Source organism: Patagioenas fasciata, chromosome 7, assembly GCF_037038585.1.
Source record: "Patagioenas fasciata isolate bPatFas1 chromosome 7, bPatFas1.hap1, whole genome shotgun sequence".
NCBI lineage: Eukaryota > Metazoa > Chordata > Aves > Columbiformes > Columbidae > Patagioenas > Patagioenas fasciata.
The window spans coordinates 39,631,194-39,651,118 of NC_092526.1; the positions used below are offsets into that span (position 1 = coordinate 39,631,194).

General features: G+C 48.1%; 1 protein-coding gene across 3 annotated transcripts in view; it reads right to left on the reverse strand.

The window, feature by feature from the left end:
- SATB2 (SATB homeobox 2) overlaps positions 1-19,925 on the reverse strand; it is a 176,358-nt gene that overhangs the window by 14,403 nt on the left and 142,030 nt on the right. For all 3 annotated transcript variants that reach the window (XR_011740134.1, XM_065840845.2, XM_065840846.2), the window contains 2 exons: positions 18,116-18,271; positions 9,886-10,083 (listed from right to left, as the gene is read on the reverse strand). Coding sequence is in view for 2 of the 3 variants with exons in the window: in XM_065840845.2 (XP_065696917.1) it covers positions 9,886-10,083; positions 18,116-18,271 (354 nt within the window). In the remaining variant the exon portion in view is untranslated. The remainder of the gene's footprint in view (positions 1-9,885; positions 10,084-18,115; positions 18,272-19,925) is intronic.

Below are 19,925 nucleotides of genomic sequence, written 5' to 3' on the forward strand. Positions count from 1 at the left end.
AACTGAAAGGTTCTGATTGAATACGCTATTGACTGCGCTCACATCAGGCAGGGCCCTGTTTATTATACCTTATGGGCTGTCTAGGTGCCAAGACATTAAACTGTCAATAATCTATTAATACTAAACAGCTCCTCCCTCCGTCCTCCCCCGTGCAAATCCTCTCAGGGTAAGAAACTGCACTAAAGAGACGGAAATTTTGGAAGTGAGATGGAAATGAGCTTTTTAGGGTATTTCTTTGCTCGGTTCCAGCTGAAAGTACGGCGACATTCATAAACAATATAACGCGCAGTCTGTAACTACATGGAAAAAAACGTGTTAAAAAAAATCAGACATGATTGAGACCATATCCTGAAATCTGGCTTTCTTTTCCAAGCCATCTTTAAACAGCCTAAGTTAAACTTAATTAACAATTTACAGCAAGGACAGAGAAGTTATTTAAAGAGAGGCCTACAGGTCCTTAACATTCAGTGTCTGGGAAACAGTTGTATATAAAAAAAAAGTTTTAATGAATTTAATAGAGAAAAGCACTTTAATTAAATGCTGTCAAAGAGGATTGTATTAACGACTGCACACAAAGGAATTTAAAGCGAGCCAAGTATATTTAGCAAATAGGAAGTAGGCTTTCAGAGGCTGCAACTATTTATGTTTCTGCCATTGCAATGCATCTAGGAGATCGCGTTGCCAATTGAAAGCAGTTATGTTATTAGATCCCGTTTTATTTATTGTGGATTATTAAAATTTCAAATGCTGCGGGGAATACATTTATCCAGCCTCTAAAATGAAAGAACAAAGATATTTCCTGCTTGCTTGGTAAGAGGAGAAATAGAAGAGGAAGTAAATAATAAATAATAATAATAACTTAGCACTTAACTAGTGAAGTGCTGTCCAGACGGATCTTTTCAAGGGGCCCGTCGAGCCCTGGAATTGGTGTGTGTCTCTTTCTTTCTGCTCTCACAACTACCCTGCCCACCTGCCTTGGGTCCGTGTCTAATAACAGCACAACGCAGCGATCTCGACCGTCCATGGGAGAAAAAGCAACGAGAAACTTCAAGGGTGTCGACCGCTATTTGGTGCCGCGATGCTACGAATAGCATCGCACTAAACCCAATCCCAACTGCAAAGCGAGGAATGTTCTCTGACACGAAGTTAATGAGACGGCTGGCTCTGTAATATCCAGGAAGCGCTCTGTGATTTACCACATCCTTTTTGCCATATGTAATGGTAAGAAGTTAATCATGTTTTCAGAAGTTTCAAACCTCTCAGTGCTCCACCAGAGGCACCTTGTGTGTGCTCGGATTCCTTGGTTTCTGAACACCAGGTCCCTTTTAAGCTAGGCACCATCACGTCAGTTAGTTACAAATTACTGGGTTTAAAATGTGTTTATTTGTACTTAAATATAAGATTTTTTACCTTCTAAAACATGAAGAAGGGAGTAGAACTGAAGGAAAAGACACGGAAAAGAGGCACGAAGGGACACCTACTCCTTCCACACCGTCAGAAATGGTGAAGTTCAATTTTCTAAATGCGTTATCTGATTGTTGTTTGACTTTAATAGAAGTCATGTGTGATGTGTGTTGAGAACGGAGCCTTTGTTGTTCCACAGCTAGGGATCTTGCAAACAGCTTCGCTTTGTCCGTGCCAAGATATTTCGGAATATTCTTTGAAACACTGCAAGCATAGATGACTGTGAGAAAAAATATGTGCTACTGCACTTGCGGATACTTGATGCATTAGAATAGAATAGAATAGAATAGAATAGAATAGAATAGAATAGAATAGAATAGAATAGAATAGAATAGAATAGAATAGAATAGAATAGAATATTTCCCATTTCAACCTGCACATCATGTAGAAGTCCATGCAAACATGGAACAACATACATGGCATACTAACCCTGAAAAATAAAACACCCAACAACATGTATTGCACAGCAAGGCCAGGGCTCTGACTTCATCCCAACATTTCTGTAAGGAGCCTGAGGAGAAAATGTTCCTATAAATATTTACACATCCTGATATCATCATTTGGGTACAAGTGCGAGGGACGTGGAGTGTTTAGGGACCATTAAAATGAAACTGAAAAGAGCCACGTTTTTAACTGCAAATGTTTTCAAAGGTAAATGGAACAGGGGTTTTTCAGCCTTCCCGTTTGCTGCTGCTTCAAAGGGGATGTGATGGGCTCTGAAGGATGTTCCCCTTCGACAAGACTGAGTCCGCAACCGCAGAAACAACCAGAACTGTCCCCTTTACCTGGTCTGCCGTTTCCAGGGTTAAACGCAACAGCAGTAAAGCCGAACAAACTTCAGAACAGAAGCAGCTCTGCTTTAATTGCAAGTACCCTCCCCACCATCATTTTGAATGGTTCAGATTGAAAGCAGATAATGAAATTGACTGTTATTGTCTGATTTTATAAGAGGGAACGGAACCTCAGGTAACGTAAAAACTGATATCCTCCACTCACGGAACTGGTAGATCTGACACACATAGTTCAAAATCAAAGACAAAATGCTCTGAGCTTTCACAGAATCACAGAATGGACTGGGTTGGAAAAGACCTCAGAGATCATCCAGTCCAACCCTTGGTCCAACTCCAGTCCATTGACCAGATCATGGCACTAAGTGCCATGGCCAATCTCAGTTCACAAACCTCCAGGGCCGGTGAGTCCAGCACCTCCCTGGGCAGCCATTCCAGTGCTGACCACTCTCTCTGCACAGAATTGCTTTCTCATCTCCAACCTAAATTTCCCCCGGCAGAGTTGAAGCCCATGCCCCCTTGTCCTATTGCTGACTGCCTGGGAGAAGAGACCAATCCCCACCTGGCTAGAACTGCCCTTCAGGTCGTTCTAGAGAGTGCTGAGCTCACCTCTAAGCCTCCTCTTCTCCAGACTGAACAAGCCCAGCTCCCTCAGCCTCTCCCCATAGGGCTTGTGTTCAAGTCCCTTCCCCAGTCTTGTTGCTCTTCTCTGGACCCGCTCCAGCACTTCAATCTCTTTCCTGACCTGAGGGGCCCAAAACTGAACACAATACTCCAGGTGTGGCCTCCCCAATGCAGAGCACAGGGGAAGGATCACTGCCCTTGTCCTGCTGACCACGCTGGTTTGGATACAGGAGTGGAATGAAGAACCCACAATACAAGTATCTCTAGAAGCGGGTCGAAGCTTGTTGAGTAGAAGATGTTTCACCACGAACGCATCACGGGACACGCCAGCCCCACAAAAAATAACAAAGCAGCAAGGAGCCGAGTCCTGGCATGGTTTGGGAAGGGGGTTTAGTCCCAGTCTCCCAGATCACTTGGTCCCGGTTTCCAGTATGTGGAATCCCACACAGACACAGCAAAACTCACTGTACACATCACCCTATCGATCGCTAAGCACACCACGTTCCCCTACGGAATAACACAGTTCTGCTTCACTCATCATCTGTGGGTGCTTCAGTATTATTAATTAATATTATTGTTTAAGATAGGAAATTAGGAGTCTCACTGATTTCTCCATCTGCGTGCCATGCGCTGTGTGACCCATGAACTCTGAGACGTTGTTTAGAATCAGATATTTCATTAGGAAGCGCTACTGTGTGTTAATTCCCCTCTTTGTTACTTCTAGAAAGAGAATATGAAATGAGTTGCATTGGATTGCCATCAACACTCGTCTTGACCCATTTTTACAAGGGCTCCATGTTCTGCTGTTTTGTGTCTCATTGTCATTTCTAAAATATTTGCTCCCCTCCATCCCCCACAAAATGACAAAATTAGTATTTCATTTACTTCTGCGGTATGTTATTTTCTGCATATTTAAAGACAGACCACAATGTTTGCAGTGAGCGCACAATACAAAAGAGCTTCCTACAGCTTTCTGCTACGTCTCCTTTTATTTGCTAACGTTCCTCCAGGATTTATGATCTGAACTATTATAAATTGCCGGATTTCTCTGAATCAAAGCTCCTGAGTAACGGTGTGATCTGAAAGCACGTGAAAATCATTCCCATTGCTTTAAAGTCACCACTTGACTGCTCTTAAATCACTGCACACCTCACAATCGTGTGCAGAGGAGGCTCGGGGAGGTTCACGGCTCCAGAGAACGGACTCATCCACCCCAGACAGCAGCTCGACCCCGTATTTTCCCAGCGGGGTGGAGCGGCCACCTCAGATGCAGCAGATGAAGAGTGGGAGAAGGGGGAGAAATGAGGTTTTACTGCGTCCCGGTGCGACTGGAACAAGCACCGAATTCCTGGGAGCGTCTGTAGGTACCTCTCAGCATTCACGCTCCAGAAAGGTCTAACGCCAGCAACCAGCCTGGGTGTGATGGGATCTAGCGAAGGGTGGAAAGTCAGAACAGGAGGGAGACGGAGCCATGTAGTGCACACCTGGATTTCCTTAAAACCCAAGCGAGACCTGCACAGGCTGGAGAGCTGGGCAGGGAAAAATTTAGTGAAATATAACAAGGGCAAGTGTAGAGTCTGTCATCTGGGCAGGAACAACCCCAGGTTCCAGTATAAGTTGGGGAATGACCTATTAGAGAGCAGCGTAGGGGAAAGGGACCTGGGGGTCCTGGTGGACAGCAGGGTGACCATGAGCCAGCACTGGGCCCTTGTGGCCAGGAAGGCCAAAGGTACCGGGGGTGGATTAGAAGGGGGTGGTCAGTAGGTCAGAGAGGTTCTCCTGCCCCTCTGCTCTGCCCTGGGGAGACCACACCTGGAATATTGTGTCCAGTTGTGGCCCCTCAGTTCCAGAAGGACAGGGAACTGCTGGAGAGAGTCCAGCGCAGCCACCAAGATGCTGAAGGGAGTGGAGCATCTCCCGTGTGAGGAAAGGCTGAGGGAGCTGGGGCTCTGGAGCTGGAGAAGAGGAGACTGAGGGGGGACTCATTCATGGGGATCAATATGGAAAGGGGGAGTGTCACGAGGATGGAGCCAGGCTCTTCTGGGTGACAACCAATGATAGGACAAGGGGCAATAGGTGCAAACTGGAACACAGGAGGTTCCACTTAAATATGAGAAGAAACTTGTTTGGGGTGAGGGTGGCAGAGCCTGGCCCAGGCTGCCCAGGGAGGCTGTGGAGTCTCCTTCTCTGCAGACATTCAAACCCGCCTGGACACCTTCCTGTGGAACCTCAGCTGGGTGTTCCTGCTCCATGGGGGGATTGCACTGGATGAGCTTTCCAGGGCCCTTCCAACCCCTGACATTCTGGGATTCTGTGATTCTGGGAATCTGTGAGGCTGTGGCGTGCACAGCAACACGGAAGTGTGGCGTGGATGCTCTGAGACCAGCCTGCGAGGGAAGATCCCTGCACCGGCACGGCCGTGCGGCCACGGCGATGCCGCCGGAGAACACGGCCGCGGCACAGACTTCCATGGGGCTCGCGTTTTATGGCTCCTCAGCACAATGACAAATAAATCAAGTGCACAGAGGACGAATTATACACTGAGCTTCCACTACAGACATTTTTCATTTCAGAAATAGGAAAATATTTGATTAAATGGGTTAATATATGGCTGACGGGAAGAATCTAATGGAAGAGAGAAAAAATGAAAATGTTTCTTTTCAAAGGCCTGAACGTAAAGCTAAACAGTGAGGGAGTACAGGCTAGTAACACCAAACTGAGGGCAAGAACCTGCCGCAGAAGAAGTAACAATCCCTTAAACATCCAGAGCCAAGCTGTGTCCAGTTGATGTTCTACAGCACTACAAGAACTGCCCCACTGGGGACACAATCATACCAGCCGTGGGGTGACACCCTCACTGATCGTGAACTGCACAAAGCCATCACAGTGACGCCTTTGTCATTTACAAGGAACCACGCTGGGGAAAAGGCTGAAATTTATCTCCCTGTTATTTGTTGCCTGGTCATGCCCTCCGCTCTGGTGAGACCCCCCTGCAGGGCTGGTCCAGCTCTGGGTCCTCAGCACAGGACACACATGGACCTGCTGGAGAGGGGCCAGAGGAGCCAGAGGAATGATCTGAGGCTGGAACAGCTCTGCTGGGAGGACAGGCTGAGAGAACTGGGGTGTTCAGCTGGAGAAGAGAAGCTCCGGGGAGATCTTAGTGTGGCCTTTCTGTATTGAAAAGGGGCCCAAAAGAAAGATGGGGACAGACTTGTGATAGGACAAGAGGTGATGGTTTAAACTAAAGGAGGGAGATTCAGGCTGGACGTGAGGAAGGAATTGTTGGCCCTGAGGGTGGTGAGAGCCTGGCCCAGGTACCCAGAGAGGTGGTGGATGAACCATCCCTGGAGACATCCCAGGCCAGGCTGGACGGGGCTCTGAGCAACCTGAGCTGGTGAAGATGTCCCTACTCACGGCAGTGGGGGCACTGGGGAGCTGGGAAGGTCCTTCCCCCCCAAACTATTCTATAATTCTAAGTTACCGTACACACGTCAAATCCATCAGCTCAGAGAGAAGATGGGGTGGGTAGGGAGGGAGCTGCGGTCAGAGCCTCCTGCCCGCTCGGCGTCACCGAATCCCAGAATGTCAGGGGTTGGAAGGGACCTGGAAAGCTCATCCAGTGCAATCCCCCCATGGAGCAGGAACACCCAGCTGAGGTTCCACAGGAAGGTGTCCAGGCGGGTTTGAATGTCTGCAGAGAAGGAGACTCCACAACCTCCCTGGGCAGCCTGGGCCAGGCTCTGGCACCCTCACCAGGAACAAGTTGCTTCTCATCTTTCATTGGAACCTCCTGTGTTCCAGTTTGAACCCATTGCCCCTTGTCCTATCACTGGCTGTCATCGAGAAGAGCCTGGCTCCATCCTCCTGACACTCACCCTTTCCATATAGCCTGCTGCTATTCACACCGTCGCTACTTCTGTCTCCTTCAAAGCAGTGACACCTCAACACCAAGGCTGCAGGTGAGGGCAGGACTCACGCTGCACTTTTCACTAGCAAAGCCTGCGAAGCAAAGCAGGTCGGTGACTGCAGCTCTCGGATGTTTCCACCCGCTGCTAAAAAGGCACCGTGCAGACATTTTCCGCACCCGCCACTGCTCTGAGAAGGAAATGAGAGTTGCTTTCCCAGCTGACAGTACAGGGGGAATTTCAGATAGGCAGAATGTAATTACTTGGCCTGGAGCTGGGCCAGGAGCGGGGCCCAAGACCCCTACCCTTATGTAAAGTGTCACAAAATCTCCAGCGACTGCAAGTGCGAGGACCTCAGCTTTACATCTCCGGCTGCTGTCATTGATTCTTCATGGATCATTACCTAATAGTGACCCTCACGGCAGAGCCAAAAACAAAGCCTTCCTGCTTGAAACAATTCAAGTCCCAGAGACTGAAAACTACACAAAAATTGCTTGGTGCAGGGTATCTTTTGCCAGCAGGGAGCAGGTGGTCAGCAGGGCCGCTGTGTCTTGCACCAGTAGCGTGCCACTCAGAACCCCATCGGGGTTTTTGGATGGGCAAACATAGTTTTAAAATGCAGCACCCCCAAAACACAAGCCTACTGTATCAACTGTATCCCAGGGTCTCCAGAGTTTAGTTGTACGTAGCTGCCAGCTGGTTCCATTTATTTTTCTTCATTTTTCATATTTTGACTGTAATAAATAATTAATCCATGGCTTTGTAACTTGCTGACAAATACAAATGCATCACATTCCAGCGCACTGTTAACGTGTCACTCACAAAACCCAACCTGCACAACGCAGAAAAGCGATGCGCAGAAGGCTTTGGAAAGTAGGCTAATCATCAAGGTCACCTGCAAGAGCTCGGGGAACCTTCTTCCAGCTGCACCTTGGGGGATATTCCTACTTGCTGTGGGCACCAGAACCGGGTTAAGATGTTCAAATTCGCACAGGTCTGGCCTTTAGCTCGGCCCTTTACCCTTTCGTAGCTCCTCGCCTCCAAGATCCCACAAACATGTGGGAGCACGGATGACAAAACTTGCAGTGTTAATTATTGAGAGCACTTCCCTGCTTTATAGCCCCGAGAATCCCAACCCCAGGAAACAGGTTTTTTTCTTCCAGGCAAAGACCGAATGGAAAGCGAGGAGGAAGTCGGTAGCAGGAGAGACAAAGGAGACTGAACTAGGTAATAATTAATCTGGGTGAGACCAAGGACTACGAGAGAAGAAAACCCTCCCGCCTGTGGAAAAAGGCGACCGGCTAGCTGGCAGCAGTGCCGGCAGCAGCAGGACAAGAGCAGCGAGAAAGAATAAAGGCTGGATGCCAAGGTTCACAGCAAGAGCAGCACAAGCCACCATCGAAGGACAACGGGAGAGCGAAGGTGGGAGGAGGAACTGGGAGATTATCAGGGACAAACGCAGTACGGCCACACCATGGGAGTGAATGGCACCGAGCGCTGTGGCGACCCCAAAGGGTGGGCTGCTGCACAAGGCATCACCTCCAGCTTTTCAGATGGAAAAAGCATCTCCTGAGCCCCTCCTGATCATCAGCAGATATTTGGGTCTGTGACATCCATCACAAGGTATTAGGAATATACACAAGGCTGATTTTCACTTCTACGATGAAAAACCTTGTGTATTCACTTCATTTTCCTGGATGCATGTTTGTATCTATTGATTGCTCATTCAGTTAAGACCTGAGACAAGGCTAGAACAAGCATGACAAACCAAGAATTCACACTAGTCACAAAGGTTGTAGAGAGGAGGAAAACAATCCTGAGGAGGCTGTGAAATGAAGGTCTGTTCCCCACAGAACACTCACCATGGTCATTTTGGAAATGTTCCTGAGTCTCAGTGAATATATAAAAAACACTTCTCCACGTCACACTCTTCCAAACCCATGTTACCCATGCACAGACCATCTTCCTCTCCTACCCTCCTACTTTTGCTATCTGGCTCCTTGGAACAAAAGCAAATGTAGGGCTGTGGTTGGCTGCTGTTTGGGAGGGTGCTCATGTTCCGTGAGCAAGTGAGTGATTCCTGCCCGTTCTGCTTACTGAATAACTGCACACTTCTTGCTGTTGCTCTGTATTCCTATAAATGTGAGCAGCTTTAGACAGCTAACTTGTGTTTCAGCCACAACATGAGCACTCTACAACTACCTGAAAGGAGGCTGGAGCAAGGGGGAGGTTGGTCTCCCGAGCAGCAAGGGATAAAACAAGAGGAAACAGCCTCTGAGTGTGTTGTGAGATGTTGTAGGGGGTGCAGGGCGATGAAGGGCAGATGCGATGCTGGGGTGCCCTGAGCATGGCACAGGACCTGTGGTCCAGGGACCTGGAGGTGCTGGAGCGAGTTGAGAGAAGGGAACGGAGCTGGTGAGGGGCTGGAGCACAAGTGTGATGGGAGCGGCTGAGGGACCTGGGGGTTCAGCTGGAGAACAGGAGCTGAGGGGAGACCTTCTGATCTCTGAACTGCCTGAAAGGAGCTTGGAGCCAGGGGGGTCGGGCTCTGCTCCCCAGGAACAAGCGCCAGGAGCAGAGGAAACGGCCTCAAGTTGCGCCAGGGGAGGTTGAGGTTGGATCTGGGGAACAATTTCTTCCCCAAAGGGCTGTGGGGCATTGGAACAGGCTGCCCAGGGCAGTGCTGGAGTCACCATCCCTGGAGGGTTGGACAGACGGAGATGAGGTTCTCAGGGACATGGGGCAGTTCCAGGGGTGGTTTAATGGTTGTACTCAATACTTTGAGGGTCTCTTCCAACCAAACTGATTCTATGATTCTATGACTACCGACACCAAGAGAGCTCTATCATATCACCACTGCTGACCGTGCTGTTACCAGCGGCACGACTGTCACATCCCTCCTCTTCAGCCGCCACCACAAACCTGCACACACGCACCCAGCGAGCTCTACACTTGAGAGCTGTGGCTCGCGTGTGGCCCTGCAGACAGGTGTGAACTGGTGCGTCTCGCCCTGTGCAGCACGAGGAAGCTGGAACCCGTTGCTCGTCTCAGCTCTGCCAGCTGTTCCCCCCCAGGCGCCCCGAGAAGGAATTTGGCGCTCTGACCTGCACGGGCTCGGGAGTGAGCTGGACGACGTGCTGCATGCGCTCGCTGTGGTGATGTCTGGACTCCTCCTCGTAGATCACGTCCCTCTCGTGCTGGGGAAGGTTCAGGAAGCGGCGGATGGTGCAGAGGTTCTCCCAGAGCGTGCGGTTTTCCGGGCTTGGGTTTTCTTTCCAGCGAAGCAGCTCGCACAGCCAGCCCTGCAATGAGGGTAAACACCATTAATTCCCTGAGCACCGAGGAAACACTTGGGAGCGCAAGGTCAGCCAGACCTGAAGCTTTCTGCTGCATGTTTGGCTGGTCTCAGCTCACACAGAGCACCTTCTACCGTTAGCTGCCCTTCTTGATCTATTGTATGTCCTGCAAGCTCTAGAAACAGAAATAACCGGCAGTGCTTAACAGGAGCCAGGATGCACAGTATCTTGTCCCCTGTCATAATCATACCACGTTTAAAGTGCTCGACTATAAAATTTTTCCTATAGAAAATCAGAGTTGAAATAAAGGTGCATGTTCGCTTCTGTTTCAGAGCCCCTTTATTTCTTTATTCAAGCAAGAGAAAATGGGACGTAACCCCAGAGACTTGCTAACAACCCTCATGCTAAGGGTTGCGGCTGCAGGACCACTACAGAAAACGTTTAGGAGAATATACTATCGAGTAAAGACCGTTGATCTGCTGTCACTGTGTTGCATTGACTCCCCCACCTCTGAACTCCACTAAAACTCGACACTTCTAAATAATCAAATGGTCACTTAGAAGCTGCAACCTCACAGAAAGAGAATCCGCCCGCACTCAGCAGCAAACAGGCTCCTGCAGAAGTTACCGGAGAGATCAAGATACCATGCAGAGGTAACTCTAAACCCAACTACAGCTCACAGGAATGGCAGATTTTATCCCTGCTATATTGTTTGGAGGTTAGTTTGGAATGCCTTCAAAACGTTACCGCTGTGTGCAGCCTGGTCGGTGCTCTCCAGCGAGGAGACATGACGTGCACAGCACAACACGAGGAGAGAAGGCTGAGGATGCTGTCAATGCGCCTCGCCGCCTCCTGGCTAAACATTTTACCTGGTAGCTTTATAACCCATCATTTTCGAGGTGCAGCTTAGCATTGCGACACCATTTTGACAGGCACCTAGAAGATGGCTCGAGCAATGTTAGAAACATTCAGTAGAAGAAGGAACCAAAACGCTATTTTTCCAACTGAGCAAGCTGAACATCACCGGCCCACACCAGGGTTTTTTTCGTATTGCCTTTTATTTTGTGTAACAACTTCTAAGCCATTGACAACTTCTCCTGTGCACTCTAAACCCTGCATATAATATCATAAGCCCTTGTTTGTCTTACTCTCCACTGTGTCTTCTGCCTTCACCACCACCCCCCCAAAAAAAAAGGCAAGATTTGATTATCTCCGCTGCATCAGCCAAGACAGCAACACCAGCTGTTCTCATTGTGCAGCCTCTTCCTCACGGCCTACATGTTAATAACCTGATCATTCCATTTTCTCCTTCAACTGCCGGCTGCAGCACAGCGAAGAGACAAAAACCCAGGCCCATCTGCAGCAGCTGTAGGCACTGAACTGTGAAGCCACCGGGGATTTATAAACTAATCTGTAACACAACACTGCCTTGTTTTTACAAGTAAGAGGCCACATTTGTGCAGACCTGATCTTTTCTTGCAATAAACTAGGAGGGTTGGGGAGGGGGGCAAGGATGAAAACAAGATATCTAATCATTTACTTGGTAAGAAGAAAAACCTATGTTATATTTTCAAAGTATTTTGGCTGATATTTGGGTAATCTCTCAGCCAGGTGATGGATGCATCTCAATGTGGTTTGGCCACATCCCTTGCTCTCGGTTCTCCTTTCTCCCTTTCCTCCGCCCACAAATCCCCCCAAACTTTCTCTCTTTTAGAGAAAAGACAGGAAGAAAATCTCCCCGCTCCACAGTTTCCTCAGGGGTTCCTCCATACAAAGGCAACCATTTTTGAAACGGAAAATAAACCATCTGCATCAAAAAATCCAAGGCTCCCGTTTCTCCCTGCTTGCAGTGATCTGAACAAGTGTCCAACTGAACCCGTGCCAACGTTTCGAGCAGGTACGTTGAACCTCTCCCGAGGGATACGCTGCAGCGTGAAGACCAGAAAACACCCCCCAAAACACCGGGGCCTGGTAGGGGAAGACCCAGCTCCCTTCCCAAAGTGGGCCCGTCCGTCCCACTGGCGACTGCGGCGCTGTGATTTATCTGTCCCGTTATAATCAGCGTTCATTACAATCACTTAGAGCAACACTCCAGGCCTCATTACGGCCTCGGCGCTCGCTGCCATTAGTCTCCAAGAAGGATGGCGCTTCCGTTTGCCTGGCAACATGAGAGGTCCTGACCTCGGAGCTATTACGGAGCAGATTAGACTGCGGTGTGACCATGTGTGCAGACACGAGCAAACCAAATTAATTTCTGGCCCAGGGAGGCACCCGGCGAAGGCCCCGCCATCCCGAGGACACCTGAGAACTTCTCCATTCCCCAAGGGACAGCAGCTAATGGCACGTTTAAAGGAGCCTGGTTCTGAAGGTGAAGCACATCCGTGGTATTTAGAGAGATATTAATCCACTTTCCCCACATAGTATTTGCTTGGCTGATCAGATTAAGGGATCCAGCCCTCACCAGCACACCCCCGCCACAGCAGGCCCCAAGAAATCTGTGATACTTCACAGCCTCAGACATATTGCACCATGTGTACCCAGCTGCTACAATAATTAGCTTATGAATGTATCAGCTGGTTCTGTGATTTTTATAAATAATAACTAACCTACAGAGCAGAAAGATTTTTCATGAGCCTAATATTAGCACGCAATTGCAGAAGGGGGTGCGCCTAACTCGGAATTGTCATTGTGCTGAACGCCCCGTCTCCCCTCGCGCTGCGCGGGACTGGATCTCCCCCAGCGCCATTTATAAATATTTATTTTAATGTATTTGTGGCAGCTTTCTTCACAACAGCCATCATTCCCTCACCCCCACATGCGCGGCCCTACATCAAATCTGTCCTTTCTTTGCGCTTTTCCTACCCTGCCCTTTATTTATTCGCGCGTCTGTGCTTTCGTTCAGGACCCCCCGGTCCATCTATGGGGCAAGAGGTTCACAGAATCACAGCATCCCAGAAAGTCAGGGGTTGGAAGGGACCTGGAAAGCTCATCCAGTGCAATCCCCCCATGGAGCAGGAACACCAGATGAGGTTCCACAGGAAGGTGTCCAGGTGGGTCTGAATGCCCCCAAAGTAGGCTTGGCTAATAGGTGAGAAAACGCCGCGCGTGTTCCTAATGATTGCGGGTAACCGCCTTCCCCGTGCGCAGATGAAAAGTCTGCATCGGCTTTTTGTAATTATTTATTTAAATAACCCAACACGCCATCCAAGAAAGTTTTGCAGTACCAGGCAAAAGAAAAAAATAAAAAAAAAGAAGTGTAAATGTCAAATAAAACAGTGACAGATGACAGTATTCTCTATTGAATAGCACCGTTTCTTCGTGCATGTTCAATGAGAACTCATGAATTATTAATGCACAAATCTCCTTTTTCTGTTAAAAATTTCAACTTGGGGGTTTTGGGTTGTTTTTTTTTTTTTAAAAAAAATATTTTCTTTTATTTATTTCTTTGGGTCTGTGTATGTTACACAGAGAATTATTTCCTTTAAGAAATGCTAACATACAGAAAATTCTTGGAGCTACAGCCATTCACAGTGAGTTTCCATCTATAGCTACATTTACTGGCATCGAGACGGAGAAGTGAAGGAGGAGAAGCTATCTCACCACCTTTTCCCCCGCTCATTCACAACATCTGAGCTCGCTGCATCACAAGCGAATCCAAATCTAACGAATTCCCAGATCCGTGGCACCACCAGGTCACCGGGAGGCTCCAGATGTGCCAGTGTCAACATGGGTGGCAGGATCTGGCCCTTAATGTTGGCTTCTACGGTTCTCAAATGGGAATGTCTTCCATTAAAAATAAGAGGAGGAAAAAACAGCACAATTAGAGGATGCTTTTGGCTCTGCAGCCGGGCACACCCAGTGCTTGTGGTTACGAGGAATTCTGCTCAGAACTTCCTCCGTTTCACCCCAAAACTTCCAGAGGCATCGAGAACGCAGCTCGACCGAGCTCAGCGAAGAGCGCTGCCCTCTATTTCTGTTGTTCTCAGGAGGCGAGATACACATTTTTAAGCATTTTATTCGATATAACAAATAATATCACATTAATGTCCTATTTTTAACCTCTCTCACTGTCTCCTAATCAAATACATTTCCACATAGCTAAGCAAACAACAACAAAAATCTGCAGGAAGCCAGCAGTTCCCATTGTGCTTTTCTGCCATTAAAGATGCAGCGTGCTCACTGCACCGAAGCGCTGACCTGGGCGCACCAGCCGCCTTCTCCGCCGCTTATTAATAATAATAATAAATAATAACACAGCTATTTTTCCCTGCTGACATTTTCTAGGGTCTCCAGTGAAAGCATGAGTAGGCAAATGAAGAGTTTTTAGTAGGAGTGATTCAGGGATAAACCTCAAAAATAAATGTAAAAGGTCATTTCCTCACCCACATCATCAGTGCGGAAAATGTCAACATATGTGACAAAAGGGAAAAAGAAAATAAACCAGCAATGATCGATGCAAGTCTTGAAGGATGAGGAAAGAAATGCTGCATTTCCAAGAGAAAACTCCCCTCCTAGCCGGGATGACGGGACAAACTTCCTCGGGCTCTCTCCCCTCCGCTCAGCTTGTGACTCTCTGCAGTGCCAAATGAGCCGGATAATATTCAGCTCTTGTTCCTTAGTCACCAAACTCTCTTTCCATGAATCCAATAAGTGTCTATTAAAATAAATAAACCCCCTAATGATTCGAGATAACCTAATCACGAAAGCTGAAATGGATAAAAGAGTAACTGTAATGGAGAGTTCTGTCATGGCTTCAGTGAATTCTTGATGAGGGCCAGGGGAGGGGGACTGAGCACAAGGAGATTTCCTCGGAGCATTTTCATGCAGTTCAAGGTTAAGTGCTCAACAGCCTGGATTCCCTGAAATGCTCAATACTTTTCCTCCCCCCAAAACTCAAGGCAGGATGCAAAGCACTTTGATGAGGGCCAGTTTCTCCCTAGGCTTATAAAACACGACAAAATACAAGGAAAGGAGTGAGGTACGTGAGCCACGACGTATCTTAGATGGCAGGGAACAGCAGGCCTGCTGGCAGCTCTCGGCGGCGGAGGGAAGGATGCTGCGCGCTGGGGATATTTCCAGCGTGCCAAGCTCAAACTCGCTTCTCCCCGCGCTGCAGAGGAAATGTGGGCTTGTGGTTAGGGCAAGTGGCCCACCCGCTGCTCCCCGGCTGCCAAGGACTTCCCCAGCAAAGCTCCGGCTCCACAAGCGCTGCAGACGCTGGCCTGGATGGGGGTCACGCTGGGAACGCGTGTAGGAGCCTGTAAAAAACAACCTAACGTCCAAAGGAGCCCCAAAGAAAACGCAAGTTTTGTCAAGGAGAGAAAAGTTTAGTGCTGGGTTAATGGTTGGACTCGACGATCTTAAGGGTGTCTTCCAACCAAAATGATTGTATGATTAAGGAGAGTCTCCTACCCTGGGAGAACTGTGAGAAGACCTGTCTACACATTCACACGAGCTTGCCCAGAGGCAAATCCTGGTGTTCAGGCCACACTCAGAGACGCTCCCAAGGTGCTGACACAGGTCCCAGGTTTCACCAGGTAAAGGCCCAAGGGCAGGAGCAGGCGGCAGCCCCAGAGAACACCGTGTCCAGTGGGCACGTCGCTAACAGCTGGCAGCCACAGCTGGACGACAGCTTGGGAGGCTGTGTTTGGAGAGCACTGAGCCCCACAGGTCCTGCTGTCTTCAAAAATACGCAGGGATGCGCAGCACTTCACAAACAAGACTAAAAATGTCCAGATACAAATTGTAAAGAAGAAAATGCATATTAAGGCAAATAAGTCAGTGTCTAAAATGAATGCCTTGAGAACCTGAGGAAGGTTTGTTCCCTTAAAGAAGTCTCACCATACTACGTTGGTATCGCCGTGAGGCCTCATTCCCTGCATTTACATTGACTTGAGAGCTCTGTGATTTGTAACCTCATTTCCTAGCAGCTGCCCTTGCCTTTAGTTGCTGAACTGAGACTCTGCAACGACTTAAGAATAAAGATGGCTACTTGTTAAATTAGAGGTCAATTAACTCCACCAGTAGACGATGCCGCTTGCAATAACCACTCTCAGTGGGTACCACTCTTCCTGTACAGAAGACGAAATGAAGCCTCCGCTGGCTCCGGATGTTTTCTCGAGTACATGACATACAACCCTGCGTATAAAATGTCAAAACAGCCCTGTTGGAGATTCACTGGCTGCTAAAACTGCGAAGATCTCACAGCACCGTGGATTGCTGTTGACAGAACAGCAGCGCCCAACATAACACACGCCTTGTTAGCAAACTGGAAGCGTCTCAGTACTCTGGGGTGAGGGAATAATAGAGAAAGCCAACGCAGCGCCAGCCAGGCCTGCGGAGAACAGCAAGTGAACGAACCTCGGCGGATGGTCCAAGCAAACCCTCAGACTGGCTCCTTTTCCCCCCTTTTTCAAGCTCTCTCTTCTGCAAAGATGGGCAGTTTTCAGCAAGAACATCCCACCACGTAACTCCTGAAATCAGCAGCATCCTCCCCAGAAACGCTCACAACCGTTGCTGCTGAAGAAACAAAACCTTCACATGCTTTAAACAAGAACATTTGCAGATCCTGGTCCTTAACCTTTTGCATCTGGCTTTCAAAATCTGCCCTTTTTTTCCACGTGCGTGTTTTTGTTTCGGTGCTGGTACGCAACGCTGCCAGAGAAGCGCACTCGAGCTGGCACAGACTGGAGCTGGTGAGCCACCCGAATTATTGCTGGGTGGTTCAGCCCCTCTCTATTTCCAGAAGCCTCTGGGTATAATGACAGGAAGCTTGCAGGCAATTTGAAGCCAAACCTCAGAGAAACTGGCATTAAACTGTGTTAAACACGCCTTATTAAAAGCTGTCCAGTCCGGATTCTGGGTGGAACTTTGATATCTGCATGGAGTAAAGAATAAGGGGCACGTCTGCAAAATCAATTGTGCAGTTTTTATATTTACTGCACGTTTACCACATATGTCATTTATTACACAGTGGAAAACCGTTAAATGCACAGTAGTTGTGCCAAGTGGCATTATGCTTTTAACAGCTTTATTCGTTTAACAGCTCCAGTTCTCATTATATTTTGCCATGTGGTACATGAGATTTTTATGCATTTAACAGTTTAAGAGGGTTCCATGGTATTTTCCTTTTATGTATTTCATACTGCGCCTGGGATTTTGTTGGGGGGTAGAGCGGACTGTAATCCCTGTACCCCAACAGGAGAAAGCAAAAGGCAAAGAAAATCAATGATTCAATGAGGAAAACGAATCAGGCCACCACGTGTCAGGGCACAAACAGGTCTAAGAAAGACAAGGCTCTCCCATGTGCTTCGATAGCCTTCGATGCTTTGTTTCTATGCCTCTCAAGCCACTTTCTGCCCTTCCTCCAAAAACTTCCATCTTTCTTCCTTTCCACCACACCCTTTCTGGTGCATTATATTTTTTTAAAGAGTCGGATGAAATTTTTAGATTAATGGATTTCTCTTCAAGAATTTCACCCCGAAACTAGGTTTGCCCGCATGTATTTTTTACACCCAAGGTGGAAATGAATCCAGGAGAACTCACTGCGGTGCCTTTCTGTAAAAACGATTGGATCTGATGTGAATTATTCACACGGCAACACCGTGTGCAGCACACACAACACGCAAGAAAAAGGAAACACTTGCCTAATATGTGGTTTCCCATCGCCTTCCCTCAGTTAATCACTTAAGAAAACAATTTCTTTCCCTGCCAGATGAGAAGGATAGCATCATTTTGAAAGGCCCTCGTCCCACTAGCAGAGGTGTAAGTGATATATCAGAAGCAGGAGAAAACATGTATGTTGGTACAAAAGGGGAGAAGAAGCTTGGCTGTGAGCTGATGCTCTGCCTGTTCTAAAAGGGAAAAGGAAACCACTTGAGCAGGCAAAAGCCAAAAACACGACAGGTTCCTCAGAGATGAAGATTATTATCGTAGGAACAGATGTATTTTTACTGGTGGGAAGAGGAGACAGGTCTAGTTCCAACCCCGGAGTTTGCTTTAAAAACAAAACCCCCCAAAAAGCCCCTTTCCCACTCACCTGACTTTTATTGGCAGCCACTTTGGCAAACAGAGCCTGCGATACCTTGGCCCGTTTCATCTCCTGTTGGATCTCATCGTAAATGGCAGCTGTGATGTTGACGTTGGCGCCGTCCGCCTTAATGGGGAGGTCTGTTGTCGGTGTCGAGGTTTTGGCCTACCGAGAGACCATGAAAATAATAATTAAAAAAGTGCTGCTTTCAGCCCAGCCATCTGTGCAGAAATTATCAAAGGATTTCAGTCAGCTGATGCCAAACTGCATTAGCTACAGAGGGACACTTCCTGTCCATTATTCTAATCAGGTTAATTGCGATTGGAAATAATTGCGGTGCATTCCTATAGGACACGCAGGGCCCTGTCAGCTCTGCCCCTCTCCCTCTGTGTTCATCCAGAGGACGGGTACCCGGGGCTGAACTTGGCTTTGGCAGCTCCTCCTGAGCCCCTACCTGCTCCCCCCTTGCTAAAAGTCGCCTACACCTTGGAGGAAGAGCCAATTCTCCCAGAAAAAATGAGTAAATGGGTAGAGGTCTCTAAATAATAAATTATTACTCAATTTAATGCACTCCCTCAAGTCTCCCTCATCCTTTATTAAAACTATACGTATGTCATTTGAGTATGTATGGTTTCCCAGCCTCATCATCATTATGCTAGCCAGACAGTCACCTAATTTCACCTAGGAAATCAGTGGAAATGAAAGGAAGGAAAAAAAACCAAACAACCACATTTCATAAAGCCGGGCTTTGGCATGCCTTTGATCTGCTGCCCTCGTTCTCCTAAACTCATATTGAGATTTTGTGTATTCCGCTGCACTCCTTTTAATTGAATGATTTCCCATCAGCTTCTGTGACAAATGAAGGACAATAACGGATGCTGCCAGAGCTTTCCCCGGGCTGGACTACCCTGCAAGGTTTCCATCGATAAATACAGCTGGGCAGGCTTGTTTCTGAGCCCTCGGCCGTGCCCAGAAGGTGTGTGCAGGTCAGGGATGCTCCTGGTACCCACAGCCCCTTGGGGAGACGTGGAGGTACCGGTTTTCTCTTGAGACGGCAACGTTTTAGCGAACAGAACAACTCAGGTGGCAAAGTTCACGCTTCCCGATAGATCCAAACCTCCCATAAACCTGGGTCACACTCAGGTATTTGGGTCAATTTTAAACCTTTTCAGCTGGCTGCTGTTTTTGTGCTGGAGTTGAAGCCTGCTAGAGTGCATCTAATGTGAATTTTTAACCAGGCAGGCATGCCCAAATGCCTATTTGTTAATGGGATGGTTAACTAGGCAAAACCAAACCTTCTGAACTTCTTCTGTTGTGCTGTCCTCCAGATCGTCCTCTCCCTTATGTCTTTTTTGTACCAAAGGCCACGTCAATAACAGAGCCAAAATCAAGACAACAGCCTAGACTAATCATTCCTCCTACAGTTTCCAGATAAAAAAATAGTAGGATACCAGGTTGGAAGGGACCACAAGGATCATCTGGTCCAACCTCTCCAGATAAAGCTTTAACCAACCTGTATCTTCTCCCTTTCCTACCCCCAAGCCCAGCAGAGGTTCCTCTGGGCTTGTTCCCCACCCATTGCAGGCAGGACATGGGTTAAAAAGGGATTAGTACTGTGGGGAGCAGAGAGATCATGGGAAGGAAAAGGACTGCCCAAGTCTGTCCGGGCTCATTTAATGGAGCTTAATTTTACCAAAGGCCCTGCAGCGCTTTGATGGGCATAAAATAAGCCTTCCCAGAGGCTGCAGCCTTTGGCCAGCACAGCAGCCGAGGTCACCATGGCCTTAAAGGCCGTTCTGGAGGCCTGAGATCCTGAGAA